Source organism: Polypterus senegalus, chromosome 6 (genome assembly GCF_016835505.1).
Source record: "Polypterus senegalus isolate Bchr_013 chromosome 6, ASM1683550v1, whole genome shotgun sequence".
In the NCBI taxonomy this organism is placed as follows: domain Eukaryota; kingdom Metazoa; phylum Chordata; class Cladistia; order Polypteriformes; family Polypteridae; genus Polypterus; species Polypterus senegalus.
Window position 1 is genome coordinate 10,527,981 of NC_053159.1, and position 15,676 is coordinate 10,543,656.

Genomic DNA, 15,676 nt, shown 5'->3' on the forward strand with positions numbered 1-15,676 from the left:
TTATGTGAATTTCCCCTTTGGATTAATAAAGTATCTATCTATCTATCTATCTATCTATCTATCTATTATATAGTGCCTTTCATATCTATCTATCTATCTATTATATAGTGCCTTTCACATCTATCTATCTATCTATCTATCTATCTATCTATCTATCTATCTATCTATCTATCTATCTATCTATCTCTAGTGCCTTTCTATCTGTCTATCTATCTATCTATCTATCTTGTAGCGGTGTATCAGCAGCAAAAAATATAGGAATAAATTTTATTAGGGTTTCAAAAAAACATTAAAGGGTGCAATTAAAACTGTTATGAAAACTCGGGTTGCAAATCCTTAAAGGTTGAGAAGCGCTGGGCTAGGGAATGCCCTGAATTTGCTCTCTCCCCCAGTCCTTCCACTATTTAGGCATCCCGGCCAGGCAAGGGCTTCAGCTATCTGCCACAACTTTAATCCAAATACCCACAAAGTACCACTTTGTGAATATTGCTATATTGCAAATGAATTCCTTAAGGTCTTTACGCTCACTCTAAAATGACGTACAAACATTTCAAATAAAAGTCTGCTGATCAGTTGGCACACAGTACAGTACACAGCAATTTGCACCTTTTTTGATTTTTCGTTTTACGTTCCCAAGGACAAAAAAAAAAAAACAAACCCTCTATTCTGTCCATTGAATTCTTTTCAAACACCACATCTGTATCATTTACCAGAAATGGCAACAACAATACGTAATTCTTTCAAAAGCACAAAAAAAAACATCAAAGTGGATTTCAAGGAAACATGACAGGTGTAGTTTTGCAAAACAAGAAGTACAGGCCGCGATTATTAAGCAGTACGCCGGCCCCGGTCTTAACATTCAGCTTAACACATTGCAGGTTTTATTGTGCCCCTAATTGCCCTGCGTTTCGTGCGTCTTTTTGAAGTATCGATTTCAGTTTTTTTTTTTTCCTGACATCTGATGAATTTTCATTTTGGCAGCTTCACTCACTTTTAATGGTCACCTGGCGTGGCCTCCGGCAGCATCTCGGTGGGACGTCCGCAGCACCGAACCGCTCAAGCTGGTGCTCTGCTCTGTGTTTTTACACAGCTGAATGGCCGAGCCTGTGTCCAGACCGCGCTGCTCGTGTCTCTTAAGAGAATGTGATAATTGCCCTCCTTTCATCACCGCCTAATTTGTTTCCGCTGGTGGAGTCGGCCTCTCATGCCTTCAATTGGAAACATCAGTGAGAGAGAAATGTAGCCAGAGGATGGCCTTTCCTTACTTCTTGCTTTCCCTTTCCGTTTCCTTGCCAGTAGTTTTTTTCATGTCTGACAGGTAACAGTAGTGGTGATCATTAAAATTGGGGCCATGTTTTAGATCCATTTCTTTTATTTTGCTATTGCTTTCTGTCCCATGTGCACGGTTTGAAGCTGAGGGGCGATCGATGACTTTGCGGAGGCTGGTCCTAAATTGTGGAATGGTTTGCCCCTCGCAATAAAGTCGACTCCCAGAGTTCATAGTTATAAGTGTTGTGACAGATTAAGGCTGTATCGCTCCCTTGAACCCTTGTCCAAGACTCTAGACAACAGGAAAAAGTCCACAAGTTGACTTTATTTAAATGCCACGGTGCACAAAGCCCCCTCTCCTCCACTATACTCATAAACACTCACAATAATAAATCAATAATACTCTCCACCTCTCCCAGACGCTTGCCACCCTTCCACCCAGCTCAGCTCGCCGTCTTTTTATACATCCTGACCTGGAAGTGTTCCCAATCCCCAGTCCACGTGATTCTCTATCACTTCCGGGTCAGGTACGAGTCCTTCTTCTCGCCCCGGAAGCCCATCGCTCTTCCTTTGACGCACTTCCGGGTTATAGGGCACAAATGAGTCTTCAGTCGTCCCTGCAGCTCCCTCTTGCGGCCCCTGTGGTATCTTCGGGGCACCTCCACCATACTGCAGGGACGGCTCCATCTGGCGGCCTGGGGGTATTGGCCGGGATGACAAGCCAGCCAAAGACCACAGTGTCTACTAAAAAAGCACTTTAATTCACTTCCTTTTCAGCTTATGACCTCCATCCATCCATCCATTATCCAACCCGCTATATCCTAACTACAGGGTCACGGGGATTTGCTGGAGCCAATTCCAACCAACACAGGGCGCAAGGCAGGAAACAAACCCCCGGGCATGGCGCCAGCCCACCGTAGAGCTTACGACCTTGAGTGTTCAAATCTTTCTATTTACGATAGGGGTCCCAAAAATAACGAGAATTTTTTTTTCTGGAGGCTGGAGGGGCGTTAGTTCCAACCTTTGCCAGCTCGGTGCGTGTACAAGACTGCCTTCTGCATCATCAGTGGCGTCCTTGTGGAAAGGTCTATAAGGTCGGTGTCATTTTATCTTGAGCCTCTGTTACCATCTTCGTCGATGTTGTGGTGGCAGACTTGAAAGAATAACGTGTTTGCATCAAGTTCTATTTCCTTTGGGGGGAAAACAGCAGCAGAAACTGTCACGATATCTTGAGAGCTTTGAGTCAGGCGAGGGTTTTTACCTTAAAGAGCTCAGGCGATTGGCGTGATGCAGGGCGGAGAAAACAACCCAAATTGCGACGATCAGATTAGATAGATAGATAGATAGATAGATATGAATGGCACTATAAGATAGATAGATAGATATAGATATGAATGGCACTATAAGATAGATAGATAGATAGATAGATGATAGATAGATAGATAGATAGATAGATAGATAGATATGAATGGCACTATAAGATAGATAGATAGATAGATAGATAGATAGATATAGATAGGCACTATAAGATAGATAGATAGATATGAATGGCACTATAAGATAGATAGATAGATATGAATGGCACTATAAGATAGATAGATAGATAGATAGATATGAATGGCACTATAAGATAGATAGATAGATAGATAGATAGATATGAATGGCACTATAAGATAGATAGATAGATATGAATGGCACTATAAGATAGATAGATAGATAGATAGATATGAATGGCACTATAAGATAGATAGATAGATAGATAGATATGAATGGCACTATAAGATAGATAGATAGATAGATAGATAGATATGAAAGGCACTATATAATAGATAGATAGATAGATAGATACTTTATTAATCCCAAGGGGAAATTCACAGATTAGTGGCTTCTGCATCACGACGACGCTCCTGCCTGCACAGCATTCAGTGTGCGGCAGTTTCTCATGAAAAAGGGGATGACAGTGGTTACCCCCAACACTCCCTGGACCTTGTGCCCTGCGATTTTTTTTGTTCTTATTTCCAAGAATGAAGAGGGACCTTAAAGGAAAGCGTTTTCAGGATGAAGTTGAGGTCAAGAAGCAAACGACAGAGGCACTGAAGGCCACCAGTTTTCAAGAATTTCAGAACCGTTTGAAAAAGGAGTGGGACAAATGTATTGGATCTCAGTATTTTGAGGGTGATTAAATTTTGGAAATGTTCTGAGAAATATACGATTTGAAAAAAAAAAGTCTTTATTTTTGAGTCCCCCCTATACTATGTTTGCGGAGAGAGTGTCGACCTCATTGAGAGGTTTACCTACCTTGGCAGTGACATTCATGACTCTGGTGACTCTTCCTGTGAAGTCAGTAGACGGATTGGGAGAGCATTGAGGGTCATGAGGTCGCTGGAAAGGGGTGTGTGGCGCTCCTGATATCTATGCTAATGGATGAAGGTCCAAGTCTTTAGAGTCCTGGTGCTTCCTGTTTGAGAGACATGGACGCTATCTGGTGACCTGAGATGAAGACTCGACTCCTTCAGTACTTTGTCTCTTCAGGGAATCCTTGGGTGCTGCTGGTTTGACTTTATGATGCTCACGGAGTCCCAAATGAGGCACATTACCTGCATTGTGAGGGAGCGTCAGTTACTGCACTACGGCCATGTGGCGCTCGTAAGATCCTCATTGTTGGGGACCCAAGTGGCTGGACCAGGCCGAGGGGTCGCCCACATAACACCTGGCCGTGGCAGATAGAGGGTCATTTCCGGAGGGTGGGACTGGACCGCGTGTCTGCCTGGGGGGGTTGCCAACTGGGATGATCCCGAGTTGTTTGGTTGTGTAGTGGGTGCGGCAACACGCTGTACCAGTGCATGCTACTTGACTTGACTTGTTGTCACAGGTACATCAAGCTGCTTGGAGATGATGGTCTTCTAGCTTTTGCCTTTCACAATGCTGGTCTGCCATTTTCTTTTCTGATCTCCTCAGACGACTCTCTCCTTTGCTTTCTCTGCTCCATGTTCAGTGTGGGACACACGATGACACCATGAGGGACGACTTTTCTCCATTTAAGTTGGCTGAGTGACTGATTGCACTGATTGGAGTCGTGTGTTATACAAATTCAAGAAAATGGCAAGTTTGGAAAAATCACTCGAACCTAATTATTTGTAATCTTTTCTATGGGCACCGACAAACGTGTCCAAGCCATTTTAGAAGATCTTTGTAGAATAAGAAATCCTGAGTTGCTACGAAAGCTTCCATGCATCCAACCATCTATTATCTAACCCGTTATATCCTAACTACAGAGTCACGGGGGTCTTATGGAGCCAATCCAGGGCGCAAGGCAGGAAACAAACCCCGGGCAGGGCGCTAGCGTACCGCAGGGCACACACACACACCAAGCACACACTTAGGGACAATTTAGAATCACCAATGCACCTAACCTGCATGTCTTTGGACTGTGGGAGGAAACCCACGCAGACACGAGGAGAACATGCAAACTCCACGCAGGGAGGACCCGGGAAGCGAACCCAGGTCTCCTAACTGCGAGGCAGCGGTGCTACCCGCTGCGCTACCATGCTGCCCGCCTCGAAAGCCTACATATTGTAATTGTTTCTGTTTGCCAATGAAAGGAGTCATTTTGCTTGACTTCTTATCGTATCCATAATGGCTAACACGGTACAACGTCCCATTACTATTCGATGACTTATCAGAGGCCTTTAGGTATAAATTGCTTTTCATGTCGTCACATTTCAGGAGGCATATGACACTTGTTCAATGAGCTGTAAGAGGACCAATAGCTTTGTCCACCTCCGTAAATTTGAACACTTATGCCCAATCGACGCTATACCAACATAAACAGAGTAAAAAAATACATTAATAAATCGTGGAGGTCACTGAAAAAGATGAGACATAGATAATAATGGAACGACTGCTTTCCATGTTGTCACTTTTCAGGTGGCACTTGTTCAGTGAGCTGTTAGGGGACCAACACCTTTGTCCACAACCATAAATATAAACACTTACCCCAACCCAGAGCTATACCGAAGGAAAAAGAGTAAAAAAATACATTAATAAATTGTGCAAGTCAGTAAAATAGACGAGACACAGATAAAAATGGAACGACTGCTTTCCATGTTGTCACTTTTCAGGTGGCACGTGGCACTTGTTCAGTGAGCTGTTAGGAGACCAACACCTTTGTCCACAACCATAAATTTGAACTCTTACGCCCAATCGACGCTATACCAACATAAACAGAGTAAAAAAATACAAAATAATAAATCGTACAGGTCACAGAAATAGACGAGACACAGATAAAAATTGGAACGACTGCTTTCCATGTCGTCAATTTTCAGGTGGCACTTGTTCAGTGAGCTGTTAGGGGACCAACACCTTTGTCCATGCCTGTAATTTGAACTCTTTTAGCCCAATCGACCCCATCCCAGAGCTATACCAAAATAAGCAGAGTAAAAAAATACAAAATAATAAATCGTGCAGGTCACAGAAATAGGGCGGCACGGTGGCGCAGTGGTAGCGCTGCTGCCTCGCAGTTAGGAGACCCGGGTTCGCTTCCCGGGTCCTCCCTGCGTGGAGTTTGCATGTTCTCCCCGTGTCTGCGTGGGTTTCCTCCCACAATCCAAAGACATGCAGGTTAGGTGGATTGGCGATTCCAAATTGTCCTTAGTGTGTGCTTGGTTTGTGGGTGTGTTTGTGTGTGTCCTGCGGTGGGTTGGCACCCTGCCCAGGATTGGTTCCTGCCTTGTGCCCTGTGTTGGCTGGGATTGGCTCCAGCAGACCCCCGTGACCCTGTGTTCGGATTCAGCGGGTTGGAAAGTGGATGGATGGATGGTCACAGAAATAGACGAGACACAGATAAAAATTGGAACGACTGCTTTCCATGTCGTCAATTTTCAGGTGGCACTTGTTCAGTGAGCTGTTAGGAGACCAACACCTTTGTCCATGCCTGAAATTTGAACTCTTTTAGCCCAATCGACCCCATCCCAGAGCTATACCAAAGGAAACAAAGAGTAAAAAAAATACATGAATAAATCGTGCAGGTCAGTAAAAAAAACATCAAACTGGGCGAGAGGAAACTCAAATTTGTGAATGAAGTTGGATTGTGGGCTCACTGCGTTCCATGATTTAATCACAGAGAGAGTGTCTTCCTTCTGGTTGATAGTTTGATCCACCATTGATCCGTGTGGCTGACAGTTCTAACAAACCGAGGATCCTGCTCAGGATTGAGGGGGATTACAGGATGGATGTGAAAATGTGAAAACTCCACACTAACAACCACCAAGCATGGGGCTTGAACTTAGAAGTGCTGGATTCAAGCAAAAAAAAAAACAAAAGACTCTCTCCACTATGCGTGTTTTTTTTAAGTTGGAATTCCCACAGCTGATAAATCACATCCTAAACTTAAAAGCTTTCTTCCGTATCCTAAACTTAAGTAAGTAATCCATATTATACATCAGATATTTAGGATTTAGGGAACCAGCAGGTCATCCGTTCAATAACTGGTCCAGCACTGCAAATGACACCGGCCACTCCACTGTGACTCCGACCCCCAAACCCCCCCATTTAGACTGAGTGGTCTCTCTCTTTTTTTCTCTCACCCTGTCGATAATCCAAAGGCCGTCCCTTCAGTCTTCTGGGTCATCACACTGCTATGGGTCTAAGGACCCTTTTAAGAGGCAACTGGGGCTGGGCTGGCAGTTGCTTTGTCATTCGGTTTGTGCTGTAGATGTGACTTTAGGTTCTCTGGGAAGAAACCGTGCAGTTGTTTTAATCTGCTGTTGTGTGAACTTCTCCTCGTCTGGTTTTCCATTTTATAGATCGATGGTGAAAATGAAGTTACCTTGAACAGATTTGTTTCAATCTGCCGCTGTGTGTTTACACCTCTTTTGGTTTTCCATTTGATTGGTCTACTGTAGAACTAGGGCAGTGTGACTCTTATCCTTTTTTTAAGTTACGGACCAATTTAAGAATCTGATGAAGGTTATGGACCCCTATCGCCATAAATATTCACCTGTATGGTGAGCGCAGTTTTTCACTCGTGACATTTTTCTCGCTGTTATTTTTCTTGAGCGTTAATTTTCTCATGAGTATGTAACAGTAGGCACAGGTGAGAGAAATTCTTGCGAGAAAAAATAACGGGCGACAGACGCAACACGCGGGAAAAATCACGTGAGAAAGATCAACAGTATCGGGCTGTATAGTGAATATAAATGTTCATTTTTTAACCTGATCCTCACGGACCCCCTGAAACCCATCCATGGACCCCCACCCAGCGCGGATGTCGACTTTTGTCAACAGGAGGTGTTGAGGGTGGGAATCAACTGTAGACTGTGATACATCTCGCTGCTAGTTCAGCTCTTTTGGCCAGGAGGAACGTTACCGTTGTTGGTTTCACTGCTTGTGTAGTGAAGCGCCAACAATGGCAACGATGCCATGACATATGGCAAGAGGTCGAAGAGAATGCACAAAGCCAAATACTCCGTAGACAACGTTTTGCATGTCATGACTGTTTTGAACTCTTACTCGTCAGACTCCACTTTTGACGCATGTGATCTGGAAATGAAGACTGAAAACGAAAGTGAGGTACTGGCGTTAGCTGATCGTGGCACTGAACACATTTGTGTAGCTGTGTGGTATAGCAGTATTCGTCTGGGAGGACCACCACTTACAATGACAAGAGGTACAAACCAGATTGCAATTGCCACCGCCACTGCCACCTCCATACTCCATGGTGCTAAGACAGCCTAGCAGCCAGTCTGCTACGCCCATTCCTGCCAGCCATCGTGCCACTCACGAGCAGCTCGAGCCACAAGAGACGGCAAACTGGCGGCCACAGCATACAGCAACAGGTGGTTTATGTTGATTTATGCAGGAATCCATTGCTTTGTGTGTTTTTCAGAAAAAAATATTCTAGCCCTGAAAGAGTTAAGAACCCTGTACTGGGGTGTTGTACCGTGTTAGCCATTATGGACGTCATAGCTGAAAAGATTACAATATACCAGCTTTCAAGGAAGGGGCCTGAGTTGACTGGAAGGCTTGCATATTGTAATCTTTTTAGTTAGACAATGAAAGGTGACATTTTGCCTGAATTCTCATTGGTCTGCTGTGAAAGTGGACTTCCCTTCAATGGAGTTAGTAAAGGGTCTTGACCCTCGCCAACAGAAGAGAGGCTCGTCTTTGTGATGTCTCGTGTTTTACATATTAAAACAGAATTGGAAAACAGGAGAAAAAAGGCAGAGACTGCGGCTCAACCCTCAATGCCCCTTGGCACAGTGGTGGTACAGTGTGAGGCAGCACATACAGAAGGGAGGCTCAATCTGCCTGATGTCTCGAGATTTACGTGCCATGACGAAATGGAAAAGATGAAGGAAAAAAAAAAGGGTAGAGATTGTTGCTGAACTCATGGCAACTGTCCCTTCATGCCAGTCAGGCAGTGCACTACTGACTGTCAGAAAAAGGGATGGAAAAGTTTGAACCCAGTCGCTAAAGTAGACACATCCAGCAATTCTCAGTCCTGTCATTTGATATGGTGCAGCCACAAGGTGAGTGACTGCGGTCTGCAAATCTGATATACCATATGATAAAATGTCACGTAGTGTAACATCGGCTTAACTGAGCTTCACTGCTGTTCAAAAGTTTTAGAACACCTCAGTTTTTCCAGTGTCACAGATGGCTGGGGTTCTTACCCAGCCGGGACACCTGGAAGGACCAGAAGGTGGCATTTATATCTTCTGGGTCACGAGGGGGCAACCTCCCTGGGTTAAGACAGGACCACGGGACGAGGAGCAAGGAGGTTCCAACCCTTTGGGACCCTTGGTCATCACCAGGGGGCACCTCAAGCCTCAAGAAACCTGAGAAACGTTTACTTCCGCCACACCCGGGAAGATGTAGGAAGAGCCTTCCAGGGACGCCCGGAGTGCTTCCGGTGCAAAGGGCAGCACTTCCACCACACCAGGAAGTGCTGCCGGAAGAACGTCACCAGGCACCTGGAGCACATCCGGGTAGAAATAAAAGGGGCTGCCTTCCTACTATCGAGGAACTTGAGTCGGGAGTGGGAGCAGGACAAAGCTCCCATGAGGAGAGGAAAGGCGGCCATGGGCAGTGAGAGACAGCCCGAAAAAGGAGTGATTGGTGCTGGGAGCACTGTGTGCTGTAAGGGACTGTGTATTTGGTGGTTTAATAAAACGTGTACTTTTATAAAGATGTGGTTTCCGACTGGTGGGGTCCGGGCATGTCTCACACCAGTTTTTCTTTAAATGTAGTCAGCTGACCTAGGTCCAAGTCTTTAGAGTCCTGGTGCTTCCTGTCTTGCTATATGGTTGCGAGACATGGACGCTATCCAGTGACCTGAGACGAAGACTGGACTCCTTCATGTGTTGTCTCTTCGGAGAATCCTTGGGTGGCGCTGGTTTGACTTTGTGTTGCTCACGGAGTCCCGAATGAGGCACATGACCTGCATTGTGAGGCAGCGTCAGTTACGGCACTACGGCCATGTGGTGTGATTCCCAGAGGGTGATCCAGCTCGCAGGACCCTTACAGTTAAGGACCCGAGTGGCTGGACCAGGCCAAGGGGACGCCCACGTAACACCTGGCTCTGACAGATTGAGGGTCATTTCCAGTGGGACCAGACCACATGTCTGCGTTGCCATCCAGGATCTCGAGTTGTTTTGTCATGTGGTGGGTGCGACAATGCGCTGTACCAGTGTATGCTCCCCAACCTGAGCTGACCCGACCTAAAATCAGCTGAAATGCAATGAATGACTGAAAATGGAGAAAAGGTAAGCAGTAAACTGCCAGAGGTTTAAATTTAAAGATTAGGTCCGCAAAAACTGCATAAAGGAATTTTCAGAATTTTACTAAAGGGGCCTTCTTCAGGGAACAACTAATAAATAGATAGATAGATAGATAGATAGATAGATAGATAGATAGATAGATAGATAGAGGGTGGTCCAGATCTAATTTTGCAGATCCAGATCGTCTGGTTGACTTTGATTTATGTGGGGATGATTCCAGTTCGGCGCGAAGAGAATTCTTCATGCCGTCAGTTTGCACACTTCTTGATGGTCTGGGATTTTTCGGCTTATTTTCTGTGTAATAAACTAAAAAAGTTATAGTGTAATGAAAATTGCATAATTAGATCTGGATCACCCTATAGATAGATAGATAGATAGATAGATAGATAGATAGATAGATAGATAGATAGATAGATAGATAGATAGATAGATTAATAGGTTACAACCTACAGATGTTCTGCAGCCATTAAAGTAAATGAAGCCTTACAACTGAAGAAAACAATTTGCACGGGTGTCCCAATTTCTGTTGATTACTTAAAAACCCTCTTGTGTGTCTTAAAGCAGAGTTGGAGCAGACGGGGTGCCTCATGAGGAATTGTGGTATCATATGAGGAAGTTTGAAGGGGCAGAGAAGTATGTAAGAGTGGTACAGGATATGTAAGAGGGAAGTGTGACCGTGGTGAGGTCTGCGGTAGAAGTGACGGAGGTTGGATTACATCAGGTATCGGCTCTGAGCCCTTTCTTATTTGCAATGGTGATGGACAGGTTGACAGACGAGATTAGATAGGAGTCCCTGTGGACTGTGATGTTTGCTGATGACATTGTGATCTGTGGTGATAGTAGGGAGCAGATTGAGGAGAACCTGGAGAGGTGGAGATCTGCTCTAGAGAGGAGAGGAATGAAGGTCAGTAGGACCACCAAGAATACATGTGTGTGAATGAGAGGGAGGTCAGTGGAATGGTGAGGATGCAAGGAGAAGGTGGATGAGTTAAATACTTGGGATCAACAGTACAGAGTAATGGGGATTGTGGAAGAGAAGTGAAGAAGAGAGTGCAGGCAGGGTGGAATGGATGGAGAAGAGTGTCAGACAGACGGGTACCAGCAAGAGTGGAAGGGGAAGGTGTACAGGACGGCAGTGAGACCAGCTTTGTTATATGGCTTGGAGACGGTGTGCAGGGCTTCTGAGGCCACAAGACCACCCAGCACCCTACTTGGCATTCTACCTAACATGAATGATCTCAGTCAGTCCTCATGGTTTTCAGGCTTCACGTGGAAATTTTAGATGATGCTGGTCACGTGAACATCTGGCCTTCAATCTATCAATGGAGGGACTGCACAGTGCTGGTGGCGCAGAATACCAGAATAACATCCTGACAGCCTTCGGTTATTAATAATCAGATTTTGTTCTTAACTGATTTTTGTGCAAGAATATTTCTCATTCTGAGTTGACACGCTGCGGTCCATCAATCTGTGCAGTGCTGCGTATTTTTTATTTTTTTTTTCCTCTTATTGTCGGATTCAAATTTATCAACTGAAGTGAAAAATGCGCTTGTCGGCGATTCAGTTCATTTAAAGTAAAGACGCATCCTAAAGCCTTGGCACATTCTTCTGTTCTACAATCGGATGAGATTGGTGTGCGTTCCGACTCGGCTCCCGTCTCGAAAGCGTCAGAGAACTTAGGGAGGGGGGGGACATTAGGTCAGGGGACGCGATTGTATGATGACAGAGACGGAGAAGGCATCTGCCACTCACGCATCATTAAAACCCAACTTGTTTTCCTTTTCTCGGCAGGAGTGCATGGATTCTAATAAGTGTATAGAAGACCTTTTGAATCAACTTGAAGAGGAACGGCGCAATGTGAGGAGGCAAGTGAATGGATTTAAAAATATTTGATTTTCTACAAAATGTCACCCCCTCGCAACCATACATTTTAATGACAATGGGGACCTTGTTCAGCCGAACAGAATATCATTCTTTTTTTTTTTTTGAAATAAGAGTAATGTGATCATGAAAAACAAAACCAGTTTTTAATTAGTGAGAGCAGACTTAAACTACACTGTAGTTAGCGAGTGCTAAACTGTGAAAAGTTTGGAGTCTCCTGATCTTATTTTCCTTGACTTTCTCGTGTCCCTGTGGTATTTAATCTTATTTCTATGTAATCGCAGTAGTTCTGCCTCAGGAGCATTTGTGATTAGGAGTTATGATCGTGACAAAGATAATAACAGATTAGGATTGGATTTTATTTAGTGTCTTACCAGAAGGTGAGAGTGAGGAAAAGCCTCAACCAGAACTTGGAGCAAATGGGACAGTGAACTGAACAAATGTGGGTTACTCAGCCGTGCAAGTATACAAGAAGGGCACTTTAAATGGCGTAAGTACATTAATGAGGGATTTAGGTGGCAGGAGAGAGTATCTGTGAAGGCAGCTTGATTCATAACGGAATAGACAGACGACGACAGAAGATAACACAAAGATTAAGGAGGCCTTCTCTGGAGCCTTGGGACAGTCGCACCTCTGGCATCAGAACCTCCTCAACCTCCATTTCAGGTTCTCCTCTCTCCTAACAGACTTACATTGTGTAAGAAGAGTAGAGAGGTGTTGTGTTGGGGATTGTACAGTTTTGGAAGTTCACAGCAGGGTTTTGTAGGACTGTAATAGCAAAGAAGAAGCCATCAATGTTAAATGAGCCAAGTGGAGTTATGGTGTGGTATGGTGAGGATCTTCTCTCTTCTAACAGACTAACATTGTGTTAGAAGAGTAGAGAGGTGTTGTGTTGGGGATTGTACAGTTTTAGAAGTTCTCAACGGGGTTTTGTAGGACTGTAATAGCAAAGAAGAAGCCATCAATGTTAAATGAGCCAAGTGGAGTTATGGTGTGGTATGGTGAGGATCTTGTCTCTTCTAACAGACTTATATTGTGTAAGAAGAGTAGAGAGGCGTTGTGTTGTGGGTAGGACTGTCATATCAAAGGAGAAGTCATCAGTGTTAAATGAGCCAAGTGGAGTTATGGTGTGGTATGGTGAGGATCTTCTCTCTTCTAACAGACTAACATTGTGTAAGAAGAGTAGAGAGGTGTTGTGTTGGGGATTGTACAGTTTTAGAAGTTCTCAACGGGGTTTTGTAGGACTGTAATAGCAAAGAAGAATCCATCAATGTTAAATGAGCCAAGTGGAGTTATGGTGTGGTATGGTGAGGATCTTGTCTCTTCTAACAGACTTACATTGTGTAAGAAGAGTAGAGAGGTGTTGTGTTGTGGGTAGGACTGTCATATCAAAGGAGAAGCCATCAGTGTTAAATGAGCCAAGTGGAGTTATGGTGTGGTACCAACATTAGCAGCATTTCTACAAGAATTTATAACTTTAACATGAAATTAGAGTTAACAGGGCAGTGAGCTGAATGAAGGTGAGATAATCAGCAGTGCAAGTTAGAGACAGTGAAGTACAGGGATGGCACTTTCTGCTGTGTAAATGAGTTAATGAGGATGTAGACGGCAGGAAAGAGCATCTATGAAGGCAATTTCATTTGTAACTGAAGAGACAGACCTCGACAGACGATAACACAAAGATTAAGGAGCCTTCTTATAGAGTTGAGAAGTGAGTCCTTAGGACAGTCTGAACTCTGGCATCACCATCTCCTCGACCTCCATTTGAGGATCTCCTCTCTTCTAACAGACTTACATTGTGTAAGAAGTGTAGAGAGGTGTTGTATTGGAGATCGTGCCGTATTGGACGTTCACAGCAGGGTTTTGTAGAACTGTAATAGCAAAGAAGAAGCCATCAATGTTAAATGAGCCAAGTGAAGTTATGGTGTGGTAATTGTGAGGATCTTCCCTCTTCTAACAGACTTACATTGTGTAAGAAGTGTAGAGAGGCGTTGTGTTGGGGATTGTACAGTTTTAGAAGTTCTTAACAGGGTTTTGTAGGACTGTCATAGCAAAGAAGAAGCCATCTTAGTTAAATGGGCCAAGTAGAGTTATGATGTGGTACCACCATTTGCAGCATTTCTACAAGAACTTATAACTTCAACATGAAATTAGAGTTGACAGGGCCGTGAACTGAATGAAGGTGAGATAATCAGCAGTGCAAGTTAGAGACAGTGAAGTACAGGGATGGCACTTTCAGATATGTAAGTGAATTAATAAAGATTTAGACGGCAGGAGAGAACATCTGTGAAGGCAACTGTGTTTGTATCTGAAGAGACAGACCTCGACAGAAGATAACACAAAGATTAAGGAGGCCTTCTCTGGAGCCTTGGGACAGTCAGACCTCTGGCATCAGAATCTTCTCAACCTCCATTTGAGGATCTCCTCTCTCCTAACAGATTTACACTGTGTAAGAAGTTTAGAGAGGTGTTGTATTGTGGATTGTACAATTTTAGAAGTTTGTGGCAAGGATTTGTGAGGCTATCATAGCGATGAAGAAGCCACCAGAGCTGAATGAGCCAAGTGGAGTTATGGTGTGGTATGGTGAGGATCTCCTCTCTTCTATCAAACTTACATTGTGAATGAAGCGCAGAGACGCATTGTGTTGTGGATTATACAGTTTTCAGAGTTTGTGGCAGGGTTTTAAAGGACTGTCATATCAAAGGAGAAGCCAGAGTTGAATGAGCCAAGCACAGTTATGGTGTGGTGCCAACATTAGCAGCATTTCTACAAGAACTTATAACTTCCAACATGAAATTAGAGTTGACAGGGCAGTGAACTGAATGAAGGTAAGATACTCCTAAATGCAGGGTACAGACAGTGAAGTACAGGGATGGCACTTTCAGCAGTGCAAGTGAATTAATAAGGTACAAAACATGGATTTCTATCTACTTTTGAGCTATTTCCGCTAACCGGAAGTGGTACTTTTTTATTCATGCAGCCGAAGAGTCTGATTTATTCAACTTTACTTTTATAATAATTGTTCAATATATTGTTAATTTGATTTGATTTGTTGTTGATGATCCTTTAATGTACATGACATCTTTATATATAATATGCTACTGTGGCTGTCCTTTTGTCTGTCCAGGATTTGAAATGACCTGTTGCTTGCAAACCGTTTGAGCTATTGACCTGAAGTTTGGTACACATATACTACATGACGTCTACTATCCACTTTCGGGGTGATGATTGACCTCCAAGGTTATTCCTTTTTTTATTTTATTGTAGAATCAACTCAGCAGCCAGCAGGGTGGCCGTGCGACGCATGCGTACAGACGCCGTTCTCATCCCTACCACCTTCCCCGTCACTTCCTCTACCTCTTCATATCTTAAATCATTCTTGAGGCAGATTGAAGACTTAAGTGCCAGCTTAAGTGAAAAATTAAAGAAAACGTACTCAGTACTTGCAACACAAACACGGACTTAATTAGTTTTAACGCGAAAAGATGCCAATGAAAGAAGAGAAGAAGCTGGCCACTAGGGTGGAGAAAGGAAGAGCTGCTCAGGAGGTAGCAAGTGCATCAACCTCTGAGCAAACGAGTGATAAAGGTACAGAGAACGAGGGTGAAAACTAGAAATACTCAAGTCAAGAGTATTCCGTTACTGGTAAAAATGTAATCATTGTCTTGCTGTTTATTCCTCAAATATCGATCCCCATACCTGAGTATACGAGAAAGTCGAGGGGAGAGCCCTCCCAATTTTTATTT

The 15,676-nt window shown here is 44.0% G+C and overlaps 1 protein-coding gene across 7 annotated transcripts in view; it reads left to right on the forward strand.

Moving 5' to 3' along the window:
* The window catches only part of LOC120530784 (nck-associated protein 5-like), a 746,735-nt gene that overhangs the window by 181,520 nt on the left and 549,539 nt on the right, over positions 1 to 15,676 (forward strand). For all 7 annotated transcript variants that reach the window (XM_039755382.1, XM_039755389.1, XM_039755381.1 and 4 more), the window contains one exon: positions 11,841 to 11,914. In XM_039755382.1, coding sequence (XP_039611316.1) covers positions 11,841 to 11,914 — 74 coding nt within the window. The remainder of the gene's footprint in view (positions 1 to 11,840; positions 11,915 to 15,676) is intronic.